Consider the following 18,535-nt stretch of genomic DNA (forward strand, 5'->3'; position numbering starts at 1 on the left):
AAGATAAATAAAGCATGTCTCGTCGGATGGCGAGACCAACATCTTTATTATCAAACTGGGTAACACAATGCTTGTCATCAAGTGATAGTGGATGTGTTGATCGTCTTATCACGAAACAGAAGTTAAGTGTCTGCTTGCTTTCCGTTAACCACTGTAACTGTTTCCGGCCCTCTGGGAGCCTTAGGTTTGTACAGAATAGCATTCTGTAGCATCTATTGCAGGAATTCTGGGCACTTTCTTTTGTAATGCCATGTCTTCTTGCAGTAGAGACAAGTCTCAGGGGGATCAAAGAAACATGGTGATCATGCTTGATCTTATTCTTGAACCTTCCTTAGAGTTCTTGTTCTGTTTTAGGATATTTTGTTTGGGAAGGTTGATAGAATCACTTATTTGACTCATCAACCTTTCTTCCTTCTAGACACACTGTGCCATGAATTGATCTATATTGCACTTGTCCTTTACATTGGTGTTATATTGAACATGAAATGTCTCGTTTTCTAGAATAGCACCCTCAATAGGATCCTTGATGAGACTCTTATTGTGATCAAGTACATTACATTTGGATCTTTTCCATTTGATCTAATCGATGTTATACTACAACATCTTAAGGTTATACTGAGGTGAGCCTTCTGTAGGCTTAGTGGATTTCTCAAAACCACAGTGAGTAATCTATCTCACCCAATATAGTTATCATTTCAATCTTTTCTCGCCATAATTGGTAACAAATACCATGTAGCGGTTTAATCTGCCTTATCTGACCAACTAGTAGGCCAATATGTGCACTTTTGCAAAGTGAAACAGAAAATATTTAGGACATCTGAAGTAAATCCTGAAACATTGAACTTGCATGAATTAAATATTCGACATTGGTCAAATAATAATCATGTCTTATATACAAAATTTCTGGTTCTAAAATTCTAAACCATTGTTGGATGATCTAGAAATAACTTAATTCTTGTATAAGATGTGGCAACAATATTTAACGTTGATCAAAATATTCGATCACCATAAAAAATCTGAATTTATATGCACTTAATGAGAATTAATACACATAGGCTTCATAATAAATAGTAATGCATAGGAAAAAATAATATGATTCTAAAATATTGAACCATCATAGGATGATCTAGAAAATATATACTTGTACAAAATGTGGCAACAATATTCAACGTTGGTTAAAATATTCAATCACCACAAATTTTCTGAATTCTATGCAATTTAAACAATTAATTAATCCACGTTGGTTTCATAATTAACGGAAAATTGCATAAAATATAAATATAAATAAAATACCAAAGTATGCAACGGAAATAAAATTGTACAAAATATCTCTACTAAAACTATATCACTAAAAAACAAAATTCTAATTTTATTTTCTTCTTTCTTTAATCTTCTCCTTATTTATTCATTTCTGCACAAATAAATAAAGAAAAGAATTTTCTTAGTTTTAAAAAAATTGCAATCGGCCTTCTACACACCACTGGGCCCAGGATGGACCATTTTTGTGAATGTATGTATTCGATCCCTCTCATCTTTGTGAATGTATGTATGAGATGTGACTTGTTGTAATCTATGGGATCGAGTATTGAGGTCTAAAACATGGATCTAGGTTCCCTTTGCGTTTTTCTCTGTGATTTACGTGTGGATCCGGTCACTGGATTAAACTAACAGTGCTATGTGCACTTTGACCGATCTGTTTTTTTAAGGGTTAATTCGATTAGGGTTGAACCCTAACACGATCTGTGTTTCTATTATTTCTTGACTTTGTTTCTTGGTCGTGGATCGTTGGATCCCGAGCCACTGTGATCTCTGTTGACCCAGATTAAAACCGATTAGGGTTAGGTTATTAAAACCTAACACCCCAAAACGTCGGTCTGCTTTTACTATCTCGGTTACCATGGGGTTGGCCAAGACTAGTGGCCAAAACTCACCCTAACCCAAGAGATCTAAACTTCTTTATCTCTATTCTTTTTTATCTAATATGTCTGTTCTCGGGTAATGAACAATGATTAAAAAATAATGAGTTCAATCACATTGATCCGAGACCTTTATGTGATCTTATAAAACCGATGCGGATTAGGAGATCTAGGGTTATTAGGATGGCTCTGATACCATTGTTAGATTCTATGGTGCCTAGGATCGATTCCTAAGCCCCTAGAATACCAATCTGTAACTGGAAGTAAGACCTCGATGACGAGTAGATCTGATCTACTGAGAGGAATAGGAAAACACACCTGTGTTGTTGCTGTTGGAGGGTTGTCGTAGTTGTTGTCTTCATATCGTTGCCCTGCAAAGAACCAGCAGGCATCAGGATCCGAGCCGCTGAAGGTTGTTGCGTTTCCGGTTATTCCGACGCTTAGGCGATGGGGCCTCTGTGGTATTAGGGTTTTAGGGTGAGGTACTAGTGTTAGTCTTTCCAGTGACCCCTTAGTCCTATATATAGCGTCGTGTGACCGGGGCTCCAACCGAGGTCAGCGTGGGCCGTCCCAATCAAGGGCCCGTTTAAGGAGATGGATAGTTGGGTTTAGCCCAATCCGGTCACTGATGACCAGATGTAGAGGACGCACCCAACAACTCCCTCTCTCGACTTGTTTGCATCCCCTACTACGAGCACTTAGGTGCAAGATAATACAAGTCTCCCTCCCTCGCTTGATGTAGGGTCTTCTCTTGCCCAAAACAGGATAAAGCTTGTGTGTCTTCTTCATCAACCATCCGGGATAAGAGTATGCAGCACAAATTTACTAGTTGGTTAGGACCCTCGGGCCAAAATGTCACTTAGGACAAACCTAAACATCACTTGTTTTGGGACGGAGGCAGTATATGTTGTTCATTTTTGTTGGTATTTGCTTGAAAACTGTTTTTTTTAAAACATTATCCTCATTTTAGGTTCCTCACACTAAATTTGTCTTGATCACTTACATTTTCCCAAGAACCACACATCTTTAAAAAAAGAAGGAATGCACTATGAGTTCTATGTTAAATTGCTGCTAAGCCAACTGAAGCACTTTGAATTCTTCTTGAATTAAAATATATATTCTAAGACCATAAACGTACCTTTTGAGTTCATTTTGTATGTTCAAGTGGATATTTGTTTAACAATACTATTGATCAGTTGCAGCTGCAGCGAAATGAGGCCATTTCATTCTTCAATCTTTTGAACGGGCTCTGTCAAAATCGTACATGAAAAAGGATCGTCAATTGAAGAAACCATTAAGGAACAGAGGCCTTCGTACTTTAGAAAATGTGCGGGCAATAACAACAGGGCCCGGTCTTCTGTATTTTATATGTACAGATCAGATGATGTTTAGCCCTTTTGTCTTCGCAGCTGTAAACTGTGTTATTTAGGATGTGTTTGGTTTGGGCTCAAAGTGGATGAGACGGGGGTGACACCGTCCCCTCGATTTTTTGAGATCATGACGCCACCAAAAATTACTCGAGTGTTTATCTCGCACACATGACTCTCATCCAAACACTATAGAAACTATGGTCACTCACTTCCATCCCTGCTTGTACATCCAACCAAGCACATCATTAGCCATCTATCTAGCCAACAACTTTTAATGACTCCGACGTATATATACCAACTACCACGCATGCATATTTCGCACACGAATGCCCATTGCGGCTCGCATGAATTTATCGTTTACCTACTTTCTTCGTTTATGTGACACTAAAGCTGCATTAGGGAATTTTTATAGCGCCCGATAGGGCACAACCTTGTTCTAGTACTATACATTAATGCAAATCTTTGACCATAGGAATAGCCAGTTTGGTCTGGAAATAGATTAGTATAGTGGATCGGCGGTTCATTCTGCCACGAGTCCACGACCATACCAATTGACTAGAGAACAAAATCAACAAGGCTACAAGAAACATACTCCGTTCCAAACTATAAACATTTCATCTAAATTATAATTCATTTCGATATTTCTAAATACATAAGTTTTGCTATACATTATACCAAAAAATCCCTCGAATAAGAAATGTGATAGCTCGGGCACTTTCTTCGTCAACACGGGAATCCGAAACAAAGACTAGCCTCCTCTTCAACAAGGGAAGGCTATCTGCCTACATCCACTTACATGAGATGGGACTACCTCCTTCCAAACAAACGCTCAGATCATCAGCTCAAAATCGATCTGTAGGAGAATGAATCGGATGGGGCTACTACTTATTTTTAGGATTAATGAATGTATTTATAAGAACAAAACATCTTATAATTTAAAACTGGTGAAAACAATATATTTAGCGCTAGTTTGGTAATCTCAATTTTCAAAAGGATTTCTATTTTCTCAAGAGAAATTAGTTCATTTTTCTATGGAAAAATAAAAATTCCTTAAAAAATTGGGGTTACCAAACTAACCCTTAAGAAAACAGAACTTATAATTTCTTATAATTTAAAAACGGATGAAGAACAAGATATTGAGTCAAATCAAAGATGTTTGTATGTAACACTTAGGGTTGGTCCATACAATTACAGAGAACAATATAGCCATATAGGAGCCACACAATTACCATGACAAACTGTTCCAAACATTTAATTGCAACTTACAACCTGATACATTGTTCCCAAAGCGAAGGAGCAAGTAGACGCAGTAATTTATACTTGAGAAACTACTCGGCAACATGCTCGTTGATCCTCACTTTTTACTCTCTGGATGGCATAGGCCAACTGAAAACTGACATCCACACGGCATGTTTTAGTTGCGGCAGCAACCGTCCGCTTCTTGTGGTAGCAATATGTCCAGTGAGAGATGAATCATGTGGTCCGTGCGGAGTGCCTATAATCACTGGATTCAAGTTTGTTTCATTAACCCTTTCTGTCAGCATTGAAGACCTCGTATTAATTCATCGCCATCAGACTGCCGACAGATCAATCATCCTCTACCCCATCTTTGGCCCAAAAGATGGCGGCACTCCCTGTAAATTGCAAACCAACCAAGCAAGTGTTTGTATGTATGTATGTATAAGATTTCACAGAGTGTGTATGTTGTATATATAAGATTTTACAAGATAGATGTTAACCAACAAAAGAGGACATATCGATTGAATTTTGCAAATATACAGCAATATTATCTAAATATATCTAGGCCTAGCTAGGCAAGCCCTGTAGTCAAAAAAAATGTCTATAAAAGTCTAAGGGCTGATTTGGTGAATAGTGATCACGAGAGGATCCACGGAGGAGGAATTGAATAGCAAGGGGATTCCGCCACCATGGATCCCCTCGTGATCCCTGTCCACCAAATCAGTCCTAAATGGACGCACCATCCCCCTGCACAGTAGCCCGCCCAATTGGGGCAAGTATAAATACGGTTTATTATACAAATATAACAATACACCATCTAAGAATTATGTCCATCTCATTTCTTCCTAGTATACCTCTGTAAATGATGTTCCAACTCCATAAATAAATGCAGTCGCTATCTAATCCTACTGAATAAGGGAGAAGCAGATTAAGCTCAGGAACAAAAAGAAGAAACAACCACAAAGCATTTTCCCAAGCAAATTGTGTCAAGGACCTCGGGGCCCAAGGTAGCAGGGCCTCGACTACGAAGATCGTAGTCGCGGCCCGTGGCCACCGGCTGGGTTATGCCCCCTGGCCGTCGGCTTAGATGAGAGAGAAGGAAGGGATTGGATAGGTAATTTCTTCCTTATTCCTCTCCCTGCGGTACAGGGTATATATGGCCCTTGGCCCAACAATCTTTCCTAAACTTAAGGACTAATAGGAGGCAACAATCAAATCTCCTAATTTCTCTCCTAGCCCAACTATCTTTCCTAAACTTAAGGAACTAATAATAGAAGGTAGCAATCAAATCTCCTAGCCACTTTCGGTGGTCCTTTCCTTAACCAAGCGCTCGGCGCGCTCAGCAGCCCGGCGCACGTCACGCGCCCTACGGCGTCTAGTGTCCGTGCGCCCCCACATGATAAATTGGGATATACTAGAGTAACCGGGACACACTAGAAGCCTTTTCCCAAACAAATTAGGATATAGTGTAATTGAGATAGACTAGAGTTGAAACCCAACAGAAGCCACAAGGTTAAGACATGCGGATAGCTATTTTCCATACACCTATTCAAAGCGCTAAATATTTGGATATATTTCATCATTTCAAATCTCCTTTTTATTGTCTCTTCCCATGCAACTTCAGTCTTGCTTCTCTTCCCGTTACTATCGCAGCTTACAATCCCAGTCTTCTGTTATGGATTCTTTTATTGGAAAGAAGTACAGTAGACGCCAAAAGAGACAGATAAGTCATTAGGAGGTAGGTTGGTTCTATTATTTAGGAGATGCAGCTTTTAGGCACCAGGATAAGGTGCAGTTTGTTAGGAGATGTTAGTGCTATTATTTAGAAGATGGAGTTGTTCGTTTGTTAGAGAGGTGCCATGATATAAGGTGCCTTAGAGTGTATTAGGAAATCATCGAAGGAATAAGATCTCCCAACAGTGGGCGATCACCTTCGGCCATCCTGGCCCCCCAGGGTGATCGCACATCTGCTCCTCCATATTTGTTGTGTTCCCTCCCCAACTCCTCTCTACTGCTCTCTCCTTGGCACACTCCAAGAAGAAGGCAGGGGCCCCCACAACAATTGGTATCGTTGACGGTCATGGTATTATGTTCTAGAACGAGACCACGGCATATTGTCCTGGGCTCGCTTTGCAGATTTTGTTAACCTGCATTTTGGACCACCACTTCGCACCAATGGCCTCGCAGAGTAAAGGATCTCTGCAGGACAACTACAGTTGATGACTACATTACGCAGTTCTCCTTAGTGCTATGTTGTTCATATTGCTCATATTGTTCATATTTTGAGCCAATTTGTATCAACACCAACCTCAGTTCATTATGGTCATTTGCTTCGTGTGCTTAGATACTTACGTCGGACAAGATACAAATGTTTACTCTATGCTTCTGATAGCCCACTTCAGCTTCATGCATATTCCGATGCCACTTGGGCATGTGATCCTGTTGATCTTTCTTCTACTACAGGTCACTGTATTCTTCTTGGATCCTCACCTATTGCCTGGAAATCCAAGAAGCAAGCGGCCATATCTCGTTCTAGTGCTGAAGCCGAAGCTTCAGGCTCTTGCTACTACAACTGCTGAAATTATTTGGCTGCGCTAGCTCTTGAATGATCTTGTTGTCTCTTGTGACACTCCTACACCTCTGTTATGTGATAGATAACATGAGTGCTAAACAGATTTCTCATGATCCAGTGAAGCATGAACTTACTAAACACATTGGTGTCGATGCATCATTTACTCAATCTCATTGTCAGCAGAAGACTATTGATCTTCAATATGCGCCCTCAGAATCTCAATTGGCAGATTTCTTCACCAAAGCACAAACAAGAGCACAACATCACTTTCACTTGATCAAACTCAAAGTTTCAGATCCTCCATTTCCACCTTGAGTTTGAGGAGGGGTGTTAAGGCCCATTAGGCCCCACTGCCTATATATATAATAGTCCGTAGCAATGTTTATAAGTCGTTCGACTAATCGCGATTAGTCGAGCTGGTCGCCAGTTAGTTGGCGATTAGAAGGATGACGCAACCAGATTTCCAAGTCGTCCAAGTCATCCGACTAGTCACCGACCTAGGCGATTAATTGTCCGATCGTTAGGAAACTGGTCGCCCATTGACGTCTGCGCGTTTATACTGGGCTAATGGGCTTAACTCATTTTTTCATCCCATCTACAGTAGCAACATATATGTAGCCCCTGGTCAGCCGAAACCCTACCCCTGGCTAACACAAAACCTGCCAGCCGCCAGCCTTTGTTCAGGCGTAAACCCTACTGCTCTCTGGCGTCGTCCAGCTCCAGTCATCGGCATCCAGTGGTCCAGTCACCGGCGGCTGCTCCAAGCTCCAGTCATCTTCTCTGGCAGCGTCTGTAGCCCACCGGCGGCATGCCGGCGTCTCCACTCTCCAGTCCAGCGGACCAACATCAGTCACCCTGAGTCGAGATGAGCTCGTCTTCTGAACTTCTGCTTTCAGTTCTGCACTTCTGCTGCTACTAAGTTCAGTAACTACTGTTATCAGTTTTAGTTTTATGCCTATATTACTTTCAGTTTCAGTATGTTACTACTTTTTAAGAGTAAAGACTTATATAATGTCACTCTATTGCAGTATTGCAGAAATGCAGACTAACATTATTGCTTATATATAGTTATATACATATACATATGTCCATAAATCTATAGGACGACTAATAGACGACCAGAGGTCGACCAGGACCGATTAGGCGTCCTAATCGTCGCCCTAATCGCGATTAGGCGCCTGGTCGCTGCTCTAGCTCGACCAGCTGGTCGCCCGAATTGTAAACATTGGTCCTTAGGGACTGATAATCAACCGTTACTCCTAAGGTTAGTAACAGCCATGAAGGGTCAAGAAGACCTTGCATCGCTGGCAAGCATCCTTTTGCAGTCCTCGCAGTATAGCTAGGGTAAAAGAGTATGTCCGTGGGTCTTCCACATGCCAACGTAACAAATCAGTGCATCTGCACCCAGCCGGCCTGCTGCAGCCACTTCAAGTGCCGTCAGACATTTGGAGCAATATAGCTATGGATTTTATTGAAGGCTTTCCAAAAGTTGGTGGCAAAACTGTTGTCCTTACTGTGGTTGACCGCTTCTCCAAATCCGCACATTTCATTCCTCTTGGTCATCCATATACAGCGGCATCCGTTGCTAGAGCATTCTTTGACTGCATTGTTCTCGCCTTCATGGATTTCCTTGTTCTATAGTAAGCGATCGGGACACTGTGTTCACAAGCACATTTTGGACAGAACTGTTTCGTTTGGCCGGAGTTAAACTTTGTTTAAGTTCGGCATTCCATCCACAGTCTGATGGGCAGTCGGAGGTCGTTAACAGAATCATTGTGATGTATCTCAGATGCTTGGCAGGGGATTGGCCAAAGACCTAGCTGCAATGGTTACCCTGGGCGAAGTTTTGCTATAACACCTCTCTGATGTGTTCTCCTTTCAGAGTCGTCTATGGCCGCTAGCCCCCTACATTGCTCTCTTATGATAAAGGCACCTCGAAGGTGGAAGCAGTGGATCGACAACTGAGAGATAGAGATGAATATCTGGAACAAATCAAAGACAGATTGGTGCAGTCTCAAGTTACAATGAAACAGTTTCAGGATAAATCCAGAAGAGAAGTATCCTTTGAGGTAGGGAACTGTGTATGGGTTCGATTGCAACAGCTCAGCAGTAGGTGTGGCAACTGCAGCCCACACTAAGCTGAGTCCTAAGTACTATGGGCCCTACCAAATCACTCAAAAGATTGATGCTGTTTCATATGGTGAGGTGCCTTAGATTGTATTAGGAAATCATCGAAGGAATAAGATCTCCTAACAGTGGGCGATCACCTTCGGCCATCCTGGCCTCCCAGGGTGATCGCACCTCTGCTGCTCCATATTTGTTGCATTCCCTCCCCAACTCCTCCCTACTGCTCTCTCCTTGTCGCACTCCAAGAAGAAGGCAAGGGCCCCACATCTTCCTAATATTATCGTGGCTTAGAATCCCACTACGCATTAGTGCTTCTTGATGTATCCGTTGATGATATGCAAACCAATCTCAAACCGGTGTCAGGTAAGCTTTTTGCAATTGGTGTTACCCCTAACCTATCACGTAAATCATTGTTACGAACTCGATCCCTTCTTGTATGGACATTACCTGTTGAACATGTTGTCTTTTTATAGGCCAACATTCAGCACCATGCAATATAGCAGCTTTGATCACCGTCCTATGAAAACTTGCGTTTTAGCTTCCATGTTACCATCTTGTCACATAGAATGTCGGATTCTTGATGCCACTTCATCAACATGGCAGGTCTAATCGTTGTTCTATAAAACTTTCCTTTTAGCTTTTGCGGTACCCTCTTGTCACATAGAACCCCATATGCTTGACTCCACTTTCATCCACCCCGCTTTGAATCTATGGCTAACATCTTCAACAATTTCCCTATCTCCCTATAGCATTGAGTCTAAACTAGTACAATGCCCGTGTGTTGCAATGGTACATAATCCTATTTGATGAGTGACACTGGCAATTCATTTGACGAAGAGTTGTATCCTTGCTACCTTCTATGTACTCATTTCCACTTGCATACAGGAGAGTTCACGAACTCATACCTGATGTCATTGTCATGATAGTGTTGCCGCTCGCTGCGCTCGAGCTCCGGCTCCCTCACTATCTCCTCTTCCTCGACACAAAGGTCCCCGCCGAGACAGGAGAGCGCAGACAGCAAGCGGTGGGTCGTCAGGGCGAGGACGTTACGGGGGTAGTCGGACGGGCCAACGGCCAGGCGGGAGTAGCACTCACGGAGGCAGGCAATGTCGGCGGTGATGTCCATGGCGGCTGCGTTGTCATTGTGGGAGAGGGGAGGGAGCCAAGATGGGGAGGCTTGGACCGCGGGTTGATTACAAAGAAATATAAGGGTTTTTTTGCAAAAGAGTTGACGCACGACGACAGTGGAAACTAGTGCTTTATAGTAGTAGAGATAGAGATAGAGAAGAGAAGGGATAGAGATATTCAAAGATATCTTTCCCAAACACTACTTACCTTTTAAACTAACATCTACTTCCTCGTGTATAGTAGTGCCAAAGTCACATCTCATATATTCGGTTCTAGTTCTACAGTTTGAAATCATTGGACTAGCACTACATCGTTCCCGGGTTTTATCAACTAGCACTACACGTCTACACCGTTTGCAAAAGAAATACACCAAAAGATATATACACTAAGGCCTTGTTCGGTTATTCTCATTCCACGTGGATTGGATGGGATTGGGAAAAAATTAGGAAGAATTTTGACTTGCTATGGATTAAAACTCACTCAATCACGTCCAATCCACATGGATTGAGAAGTAAACGAACATGCCCTAAGGGAATTCCCTTGTATGTCTCTTGACCGCATTCGTCACTAAGATAAAAAGGTAAGTGTTCAAAGTTGACCTTGATGTCTCCATCATTTGTTAACACTAATCACAACATTGTTGTACATGTACTTAATGAGCCCAACATTCTTCGTTGGAACGCTATGTTTGTCTAAAGCCCACCATAGAATATTCCATGATATTTTGTCATAAGTCTTCTCTAAGTCAATGAAAACCATGTGTAGAACAAAAGAAGAAAACCAACTCTAATTTAATCACTCTTGACTCCTATACTCCAGCGCACCCAGTACATATAAAATCAAGGACATAGGTTGTACTTTGTATAGATGTTAACTACTAGAAATTAATGTCATTTATAAATTTCGTAATTAGAACTAATTACCATGCTCCCGAAGAACCGAACAATCCCATAAATGGGATCGAACTAAAATAATCCAGTGTAATATACCACAAAACTGTCAATAGCAATATAATGGGATGGATTACTCTTTTTGGCACTAAAGGAAAGTAGACTAAAAGATCTTAGTCCAATTTACAGCTAGAAGCAATCATCCAGATAAATAACTGCAGAAGTACTTCAAGCGATTTTATGATCTTAAGTCATCTCCCATCAAATACATCAAAATTGAAAGAACAAAAAAAAGAGGGAATGGATTGAAAGAGTGCAGGCTAACCAGAGGCATCAAACTTACCAAACTTAACAGCAGCCATTGTCATGCTTGAAAGACTACCATTCTCAAAAGAAATTTAACACTAAGTGCTGCAGGTATGGGCTAAGCTCAATAGATCAGGTCGTGCCACTTAATCCAATAGTCTGTCCCCAGAAACTCCTACATGAATGAAATTTTAACAAAATAGAAATTAGAACTGTAACATCTTCAAACTTGTGAACCATATTTCACTGCAAGAAAATAGAACACAACGAAATGATAGACTACACATGCTAAGAACTATTTGTAATGTTGACAACTGGAAGGAGTGTCTTTACCAGCAATCATCCTGGTAAAAGTTACCAAATCACACATGGTAACTGCTAGACCAGATAGAATTTGCTGGCTCTTGTTCATCCATTTGACCACTTTGCAGATTTCTTTGGTGGTAAGTTTGGAACATGTTCTGTTTTGAAGGCTCAAAAAGGTGGAAATCTTGCCAAGTCTTTTCATTGGTCCCTTGTGTGTGTATCCTCCCAGGGAAAGAGAATGGAGTGGCAAATGCAGTGCTAGTATCACTGACACCAGGATAAATAGTTCTTAAGCTGTGAACATGATCAATCGATTGCTGATAGCTATCTAGCCAGCTGTAATCATCGACCTGTGGGTTCTGCAGTTTTTCAACCGGAATAGAATCATCTTGACGCTTTGGGGTTACATGATTAAATCCTGGAGGTGGTCCAACAGGCTTTGATGGACGACTAACAGGGTTCTTCTTCGAAGCAGTTAGTGGTGCTTCTGTAAGTTTGATTGGCATGCCACCTGATGGTGCTATTGAAGGTACAACTGAATCAAGTGTAGAGGGGACAGTCTCTCCAGTAATTTTGACATGATTATGCATCAGGTTTGCAGTGGTACCACCAGGTTGAATAGGTATCTGAGATGAATAACCCATAGACTGTAAACCACTCAATCCAGGCTGCAATCTCTGCTCTAGATAGCCATTTCCAGTTATGTTGACAGTCTTCAGTCCATTCATTAAGAATATTTCTTGTTCTCTGAGAAATTTCGAATAATCGGAGCTACTAAAACATTGAACCATTGATGCAGATACACATGGTTCAGAGACAACATCTGGGAAAGTTAAACCTGTGTGCTTGTGCTGAGGACCAACATGCTGTGCCCCACTGCTTGTCCAGCTGGAAACAGGCTCCTCAACAGACTGCATGAGTTCAAATCTTGGAGCAATGCTAGGAGTAACATTTTGCTCACTATTGACAGCCCAATCAGTCCAACCAACAGACGACCTGGGAAGCGACTGATCAGTGTTGTAATTACCAGCAGCTGATAGAGATGCAGTACTTGGAAGTGACCCACCATTGGATGGCAAACCAGTTGCATGTGGATTGGATGGTAAACGAGTTGCAGACATTGATGCAGTGTTCTGAACAGGCACTAAACTAGCATTGGTTGGCCCACCAGCAGCAGACACTGGTACAGGATGGACGTATCCATTAACTGACAGATCTGAAGAAACTTTTGAAAACTTCTCATAAGCTGTTGGCTTGAAAACAATTTCTTCTTCATCATCACCATCAGGACAAAACTGCACTTTAGACTGCAGTGAGCCCACATTAGAAGAAACTGAATCAAATCTTCTAGCAGCCTTGTGATCCATTTCAGTCCCATTTGTTTTAAGTGCATCAGGAGATTCATGAAGAGGGGTGTTAGTTCTAGAAACAGGAGAGTTCTTGGCCAAGACAAACTTTTTCAAAGATGGATCAAAATATATCCTCAACTGATCAATCTGAACAAAGTTCAGCAGTGACTTTCCTGCAGCAAAAATTCGTTGAACCCGTGCTTTCTTCTCCTTGGTGCTTCCAACATTTCCAAATGTGTGTTTGCTTGAGAAATCCAAAATGGTATGTGCAGGAACCAAGGGCAAAAAACCTCTCAATTCAAGATCTTCCCAAATGGCAAGCCTGTTCCCAGTTTCACCCTCCTCATAAATGCTCATATTAGAAAAGCAAGCCTCATCGTCATTGTCCTCCATAGAAGCAAGGTTGGTAAGGATCAACTTATTCATAAATGAGATACATTGGTTCCAGAAGAAAGATCTGGCATTTGCATGCTGTTCCTCCATCTCTGAGTCAATAGCCAACTCTGGATGGGACGCCAGCCATTCGATGTAGACCAGAATGGCTGGCAGATAGAAGCTTGATGTGATATCACCAAGTTCTGAACACCTTCTGAGAATTCGTCCAACAAAATCAAAAGCAGCCGTAAACGCACTTTGGAGCAGTACTCTGCGTTGCACAAGTTCAGAATATGACTGGCTATCAGGTTCTTTATTTACATTGTGCACTGTGAATATAAGGATGATAGTAAGCCTAACAGCAGCTAATGCATTTTCTGCAGCATCAGAACCGAAATTAAGGTCCTCCTCAAGACCGGAAGAAAGAAGAATCTGCAAATCATTGCTAACTGAAGAAAACAGCTCCCCAAATGTTTCCAAACTGTTAAGAAGGGAGAGAAGACAAATTAATTAGGCATATTGACACCAAGGAGAAGACGACTGAAGAATAGCAATTCTGAACATGTAAAGGACTGGGCTGCACCTGGTCCTCGTGAAAAGAATTCCAGTGAGCCTGACAAATCGTATATAGAAGGCCTTCAATGTATCACGAACATTGCACTCCTGTTCCCTTTCAGCTGCTTCTGCGTTAACATCTTTTGGCTGAAACTTTACTTCTCCCCGTCCTTGTCCCCTCCCAGATAGCCGTGGGGGTAATGCCTTAGCGCTGGGAACTTTGTTGTTGTCTGGCAGCTGTCTATAGCTTTGGCGATTCTGCACAGGAAGTTGTACTACAAGCTTAATAGCGCAAGTCTGAAAATAAATTGTTGATTTGACGACCAAACCATTTCCTTTCTTTTTTTAACAAAAAGTATGTACTATATTAGTATTGTGTAGTACTCAAGATTATGATGCTAACATGACTAAAAATAGCAAATATTGAGAACCATATGAAGAAATAATTATAAAGTACAAGCAAGATTAATTAACCTCGTGTTGACCAGAAGAGACAAGTACATGGATTTCAACAGAAGAATAATATGACAACATAATACTAGGCGATTGAAATACATTGTGATGCATGAATATGGAATATATATTCGAAATCATCCTACCATTAGCTATTAGTTATTGATTAAATATGTTCATCTAGTAGAGCAAATGCATCAACTTCTCCATGATATCATGAACAATTACAAACCCATATAAGCCACAAAGAAGTGATATCTCGGGCTATCTGTACCAACTTGAATACTAACATTACAACTGAGAACACATAAATATAGATGCCTCAAAAACTAATTGCACTTAATTCTACTAACTTATTGATCAGTGACTCACTGACACTACTGTATGACTAGAGGAACTAAACAAAGAAACATCTCAAGATAAAATTAACATTATAAACATTAATTTAGAAAGTACTCTAAACATGACAGTTGTATACACAGTAAAAGCTGAAGGATAAAGGAAAAAATAAACTCTTTCTATGTATGAACCTGCAAATTAAGTGCCATTATGGGCACCTACAGTATATATGGGTAACACCCCGTCCACTCACAGACCAACGGTACTTACTCCTGTGAGGTCTCTAGAATCATATATTGTCCCCATAGACCAACACGAGTCTTTTGTGCGCACTTTGTCCTCACTAATGCGCACCCGAGAAAACTTCCCGGTCGGTCATTCATCCCAAATTGCTATAAGCTAAGCACGCTTAACCTGGAGGTTCTTTCGAGATAGGCTTCCGAAAAAAAGATGCACCTCGTTGATATGAGTACTCTATTAATTCTATTAAGCCTTAGGCCAGGATATCACCATCCCCTGGGGCCAGGATATCACAATTCACCCCCTTAGAAGACCGACGTCCTCGTCGGTCAACCCCAAGCCAGGATCCTCCCCTCTTGGCCACGTCTGTATGTCTAGTATCGTCATATGCTATGTCATGTGACCACTCTAAGCCCACATGCGCCATGCGCCATATACCCGAACCCCTAGCCCACACACGCTCGTGAAACCGTGAGGGTCAGCTCTGATACCATTTGTAACACCCTGTCCACTCTAGGACCGACGATACTTACTCCTGGCAACTCTCTAGGACCATAGACCATCCCCACTGATGAACACGAGTCTTTTGTGCGTATTTTGTCCTCACTAATGCGCACCCGAGAAAACTTCCCGATTGGTCACCCATCCCAAATTGCTCCAAGTTAAGCACGCTTAGCCTGGAGATTCTTTCGAAATAGGCTTCCAAAAAAGAAGATAAACCTTGTTGATATGAGTACTATATTAATTATATTAAGTCTTAAGCCAAGATATCATCCCCTGGGGCCAGGATATCACATATGGTTGTACAAGTGAATAAGGTTATTCTCAGTGGTAGTTTCATCAAACCATTTTCAATGTTGCCACGCCAATAAGAGTAATATGAAATGAAGAATAAAATATGCTCTCAATGAAGAGTTTCATAACACAATTTCATAGACTAACATGTGACTTAAATGTTGCATCTAAATAACCAATAAGAATAGATGAAATAGATGGAGATGAAATAAATTGCTCTCGATGGTGGTTTCACACGCTTTCCAATACCTGGGAAATGGGTTGACAGTTTCATGATTATGAAACTAGTTTCAGCTATTTCATAATAAAGGTAGTGCCATGTCATCGAAAATCATATGTGGCATACTAATTAATGTCACGAAATCTTTCATGAAACTCACATTGAGAATGGCCTAAGTGCCAATGGTCATCAGACATATTAGATGCACAGGAACAATTTAAATGCTTAACAGAAATCCAACCAGATTTTCAGCCATCTGGTTCTCAGGTATCATCACACAAAGAATACAAAGTTTGGCATATAACTCAAGAAATCAATCAAAAATGTCATCTCATATTGAACAATACAATCTTATATTGAAGGTGTGAAATCAAAATGACAGCATGACTAGAAAATACTTTGAACATGAGTTAATGAAGACAGCACCAATACCTTTTCAAAAAGAATAATCAAGTTGTCACGTGCAGTGGTAAAAGGAGTATCTGCAGCTAAGCTTCGGAAGTACCTATAAACAGCTACCACCTCGTTGCCTGAGTAAGATGCTAGTATAGCAAGCTGAAGAAATGACAGCAGCAATAATTAAAAGACTTAGTAGAAAATAAATAGTCAACTGAGCAAATATAGTAATGTGGTAATACCTGATGATGAGGGTTGCCACTGGAAGGATAGATAGAAGCAGCCTCCATGTAGTAACTAGATGCCGCTGCGTATTCACGGCTAGCAGAATCACCATCACCTTGCGAGCTCTTGTAACGAGCAAGATCTCCCAAATATATCAGGCAGCGATGGCATGAAATCAAACCTTTCTTCAACTGCACTGTTGTCTTGTCATCTCGCGCAGAGTTGTTTGCATTGTCGATGCCCTCTGGAAAGTAACTGAGTGGAAGGCCCAAATTTGATTTGATCTTTAACATCAAGTCGTGATAGAAGCCAGTTGCTTCTGAAAGGAAGCTTTTGAAGGTTAATTTAATTCTCTTGACTCGATCTGGATTAGCGTTGCTCTTCCCACTCTGAGATGCAGCTGAGCTTGCAGCACTAATGCTCCTCCTGAAGTCCTCAATTCTTTTGTAATGCAACTTCCATAGGAGATACTCTACCTCTTTCTGTTCAGATAGGTCATGATCTATGAGAATAATCTTCTCAAAGTTGTCACGCATCTGAAGCCATATGCTGGGATCTGATGGGACTTTGGATTGTGCGGACTTGCGAAGCTGATCTTCAAGTTCATTATTCTGCATAATAACATTGCAATGTCACAACTTTATCATTATGCTTCGCATAAACTGATTATCAATTCCATCTCCTTGCCACTGGATCAAAAAACCAGAGTGTAGAGCAGTAGTATTAGCTGTATAACATGCAAAGGAACTAAAAGGCTTTACCCTAGTAAGGAGACGCTCAGCAAAGTCCCGCGCAGAGGACGGGGCTGCGCTAGCACTATCCATGGGAACGGTCATCATCCATCAACAGCGCACGGGTTTCAGCAACTGCGGCCAAATTATGAACCCACGAGTCACAAACGAACATCACACAAAGTACCAATCCAAATTCGCAAGCAGCTAGTCAACAAGAGTAAAATTACGAGCCAACGAGTCACCAAAAGAATGTAAACATCACGCTATAAAGTACCAATCCAATCTCGCAAGCAGGTAGGCAACAAGAGCATCCGGGCCCCGACCCGAGCAAAACAAACCCTAATCCCCCTAGACGCGTAGGACGATCAATCTACGAGCCGTACTACTAATCCCCGGCCGGCGACCAGCAAAAAAATCCGCGGATCCCCTCAAACCCCCAAATAACACGAGGCGGGTGACCGCAAAATCTGGGCTCAAAATCCACGGTTCCGCACCGGGAAAGCTCGCGATCGGATCAACGAGGAGGAGGAATCCAATGAAATCGTGAGTTCCGGGGAGGAATTCGTACCTGCGCTTTGCTTGCTCTGGCGACGAGAGCGAGGGTTCGAGAGGGGAGTTTGGGGGAGATTGCACAGCGAGGGAAAGAGGAAGAGGGCGATGCGATTTCCGCTGGCGTCGTCGCCGTGTTGGGATTGGACTGTTTCGGGCTCTCGGCGAGCTGGCTAGGGCTCCGACGCCTACTTCTCCGTACCAAAATAAATAATGTGTTGGTTTTTATGATAAAATTTATTTAAAATTTAATTTAAAATATAAAAAATGGTAATAGTATCTATATCTCAAATAAATTTATTATAAATATATTAGAGGCTTGATCTAATAGTACTTAATATATATTGTATGTAAATATTAATATATTTTTATGTAGATTTAACTACTTTTTCTTATTTATCTCCCTTCTCCCCAATATAAATTAGTAATTTTACAGTTTCCAAATAAACAC

The 18,535-nt window shown here is 41.3% G+C and overlaps 1 protein-coding gene across 2 annotated transcripts; it reads right to left on the reverse strand.

Moving 5' to 3' along the window:
- Nucleotides 1-4,394: 4,394 nt before the first annotated feature.
- LOC100384817 (uncharacterized) lies at nt 4,395-18,267 on the reverse strand. 2 transcript variants are annotated; one of them, NM_001362465.1, is made up of 8 exons: nt 18,104-18,209; nt 17,563-17,667; nt 16,819-17,412; nt 16,613-16,735; nt 14,162-14,391; nt 11,882-14,059; nt 11,586-11,723; nt 4,395-4,920 (listed from the first exon to the last, which is right to left on the reverse strand). In NM_001362465.1, exons 2-6 carry the CDS (start codon nt 17,638-17,640, stop codon nt 11,911-11,913), a joined length of 3,174 nt encoding a protein of 1,057 aa, NP_001349394.1. In that variant the 5' UTR covers nt 17,641-17,667; nt 18,104-18,209; the 3' UTR covers nt 4,395-4,920; nt 11,586-11,723; nt 11,882-11,910. The 2 variants fall into 2 exon arrangements, with proteins under 2 accessions (NP_001349394.1, XP_020396266.1); XM_020540677.3 differs by lacking the exon at nt 17,563-17,667 and having other exon boundaries at nt 4,403-4,920; nt 16,819-17,490; nt 18,104-18,267.
- Nucleotides 18,268-18,535: the final 268 nt, after the last annotated feature.

Source organism: Zea mays, chromosome 7 (genome assembly GCF_902167145.1).
Source record: "Zea mays cultivar B73 chromosome 7, Zm-B73-REFERENCE-NAM-5.0, whole genome shotgun sequence".
NCBI classification, from domain to species: Eukaryota; Viridiplantae; Streptophyta; class Magnoliopsida; order Poales; family Poaceae; genus Zea; species Zea mays.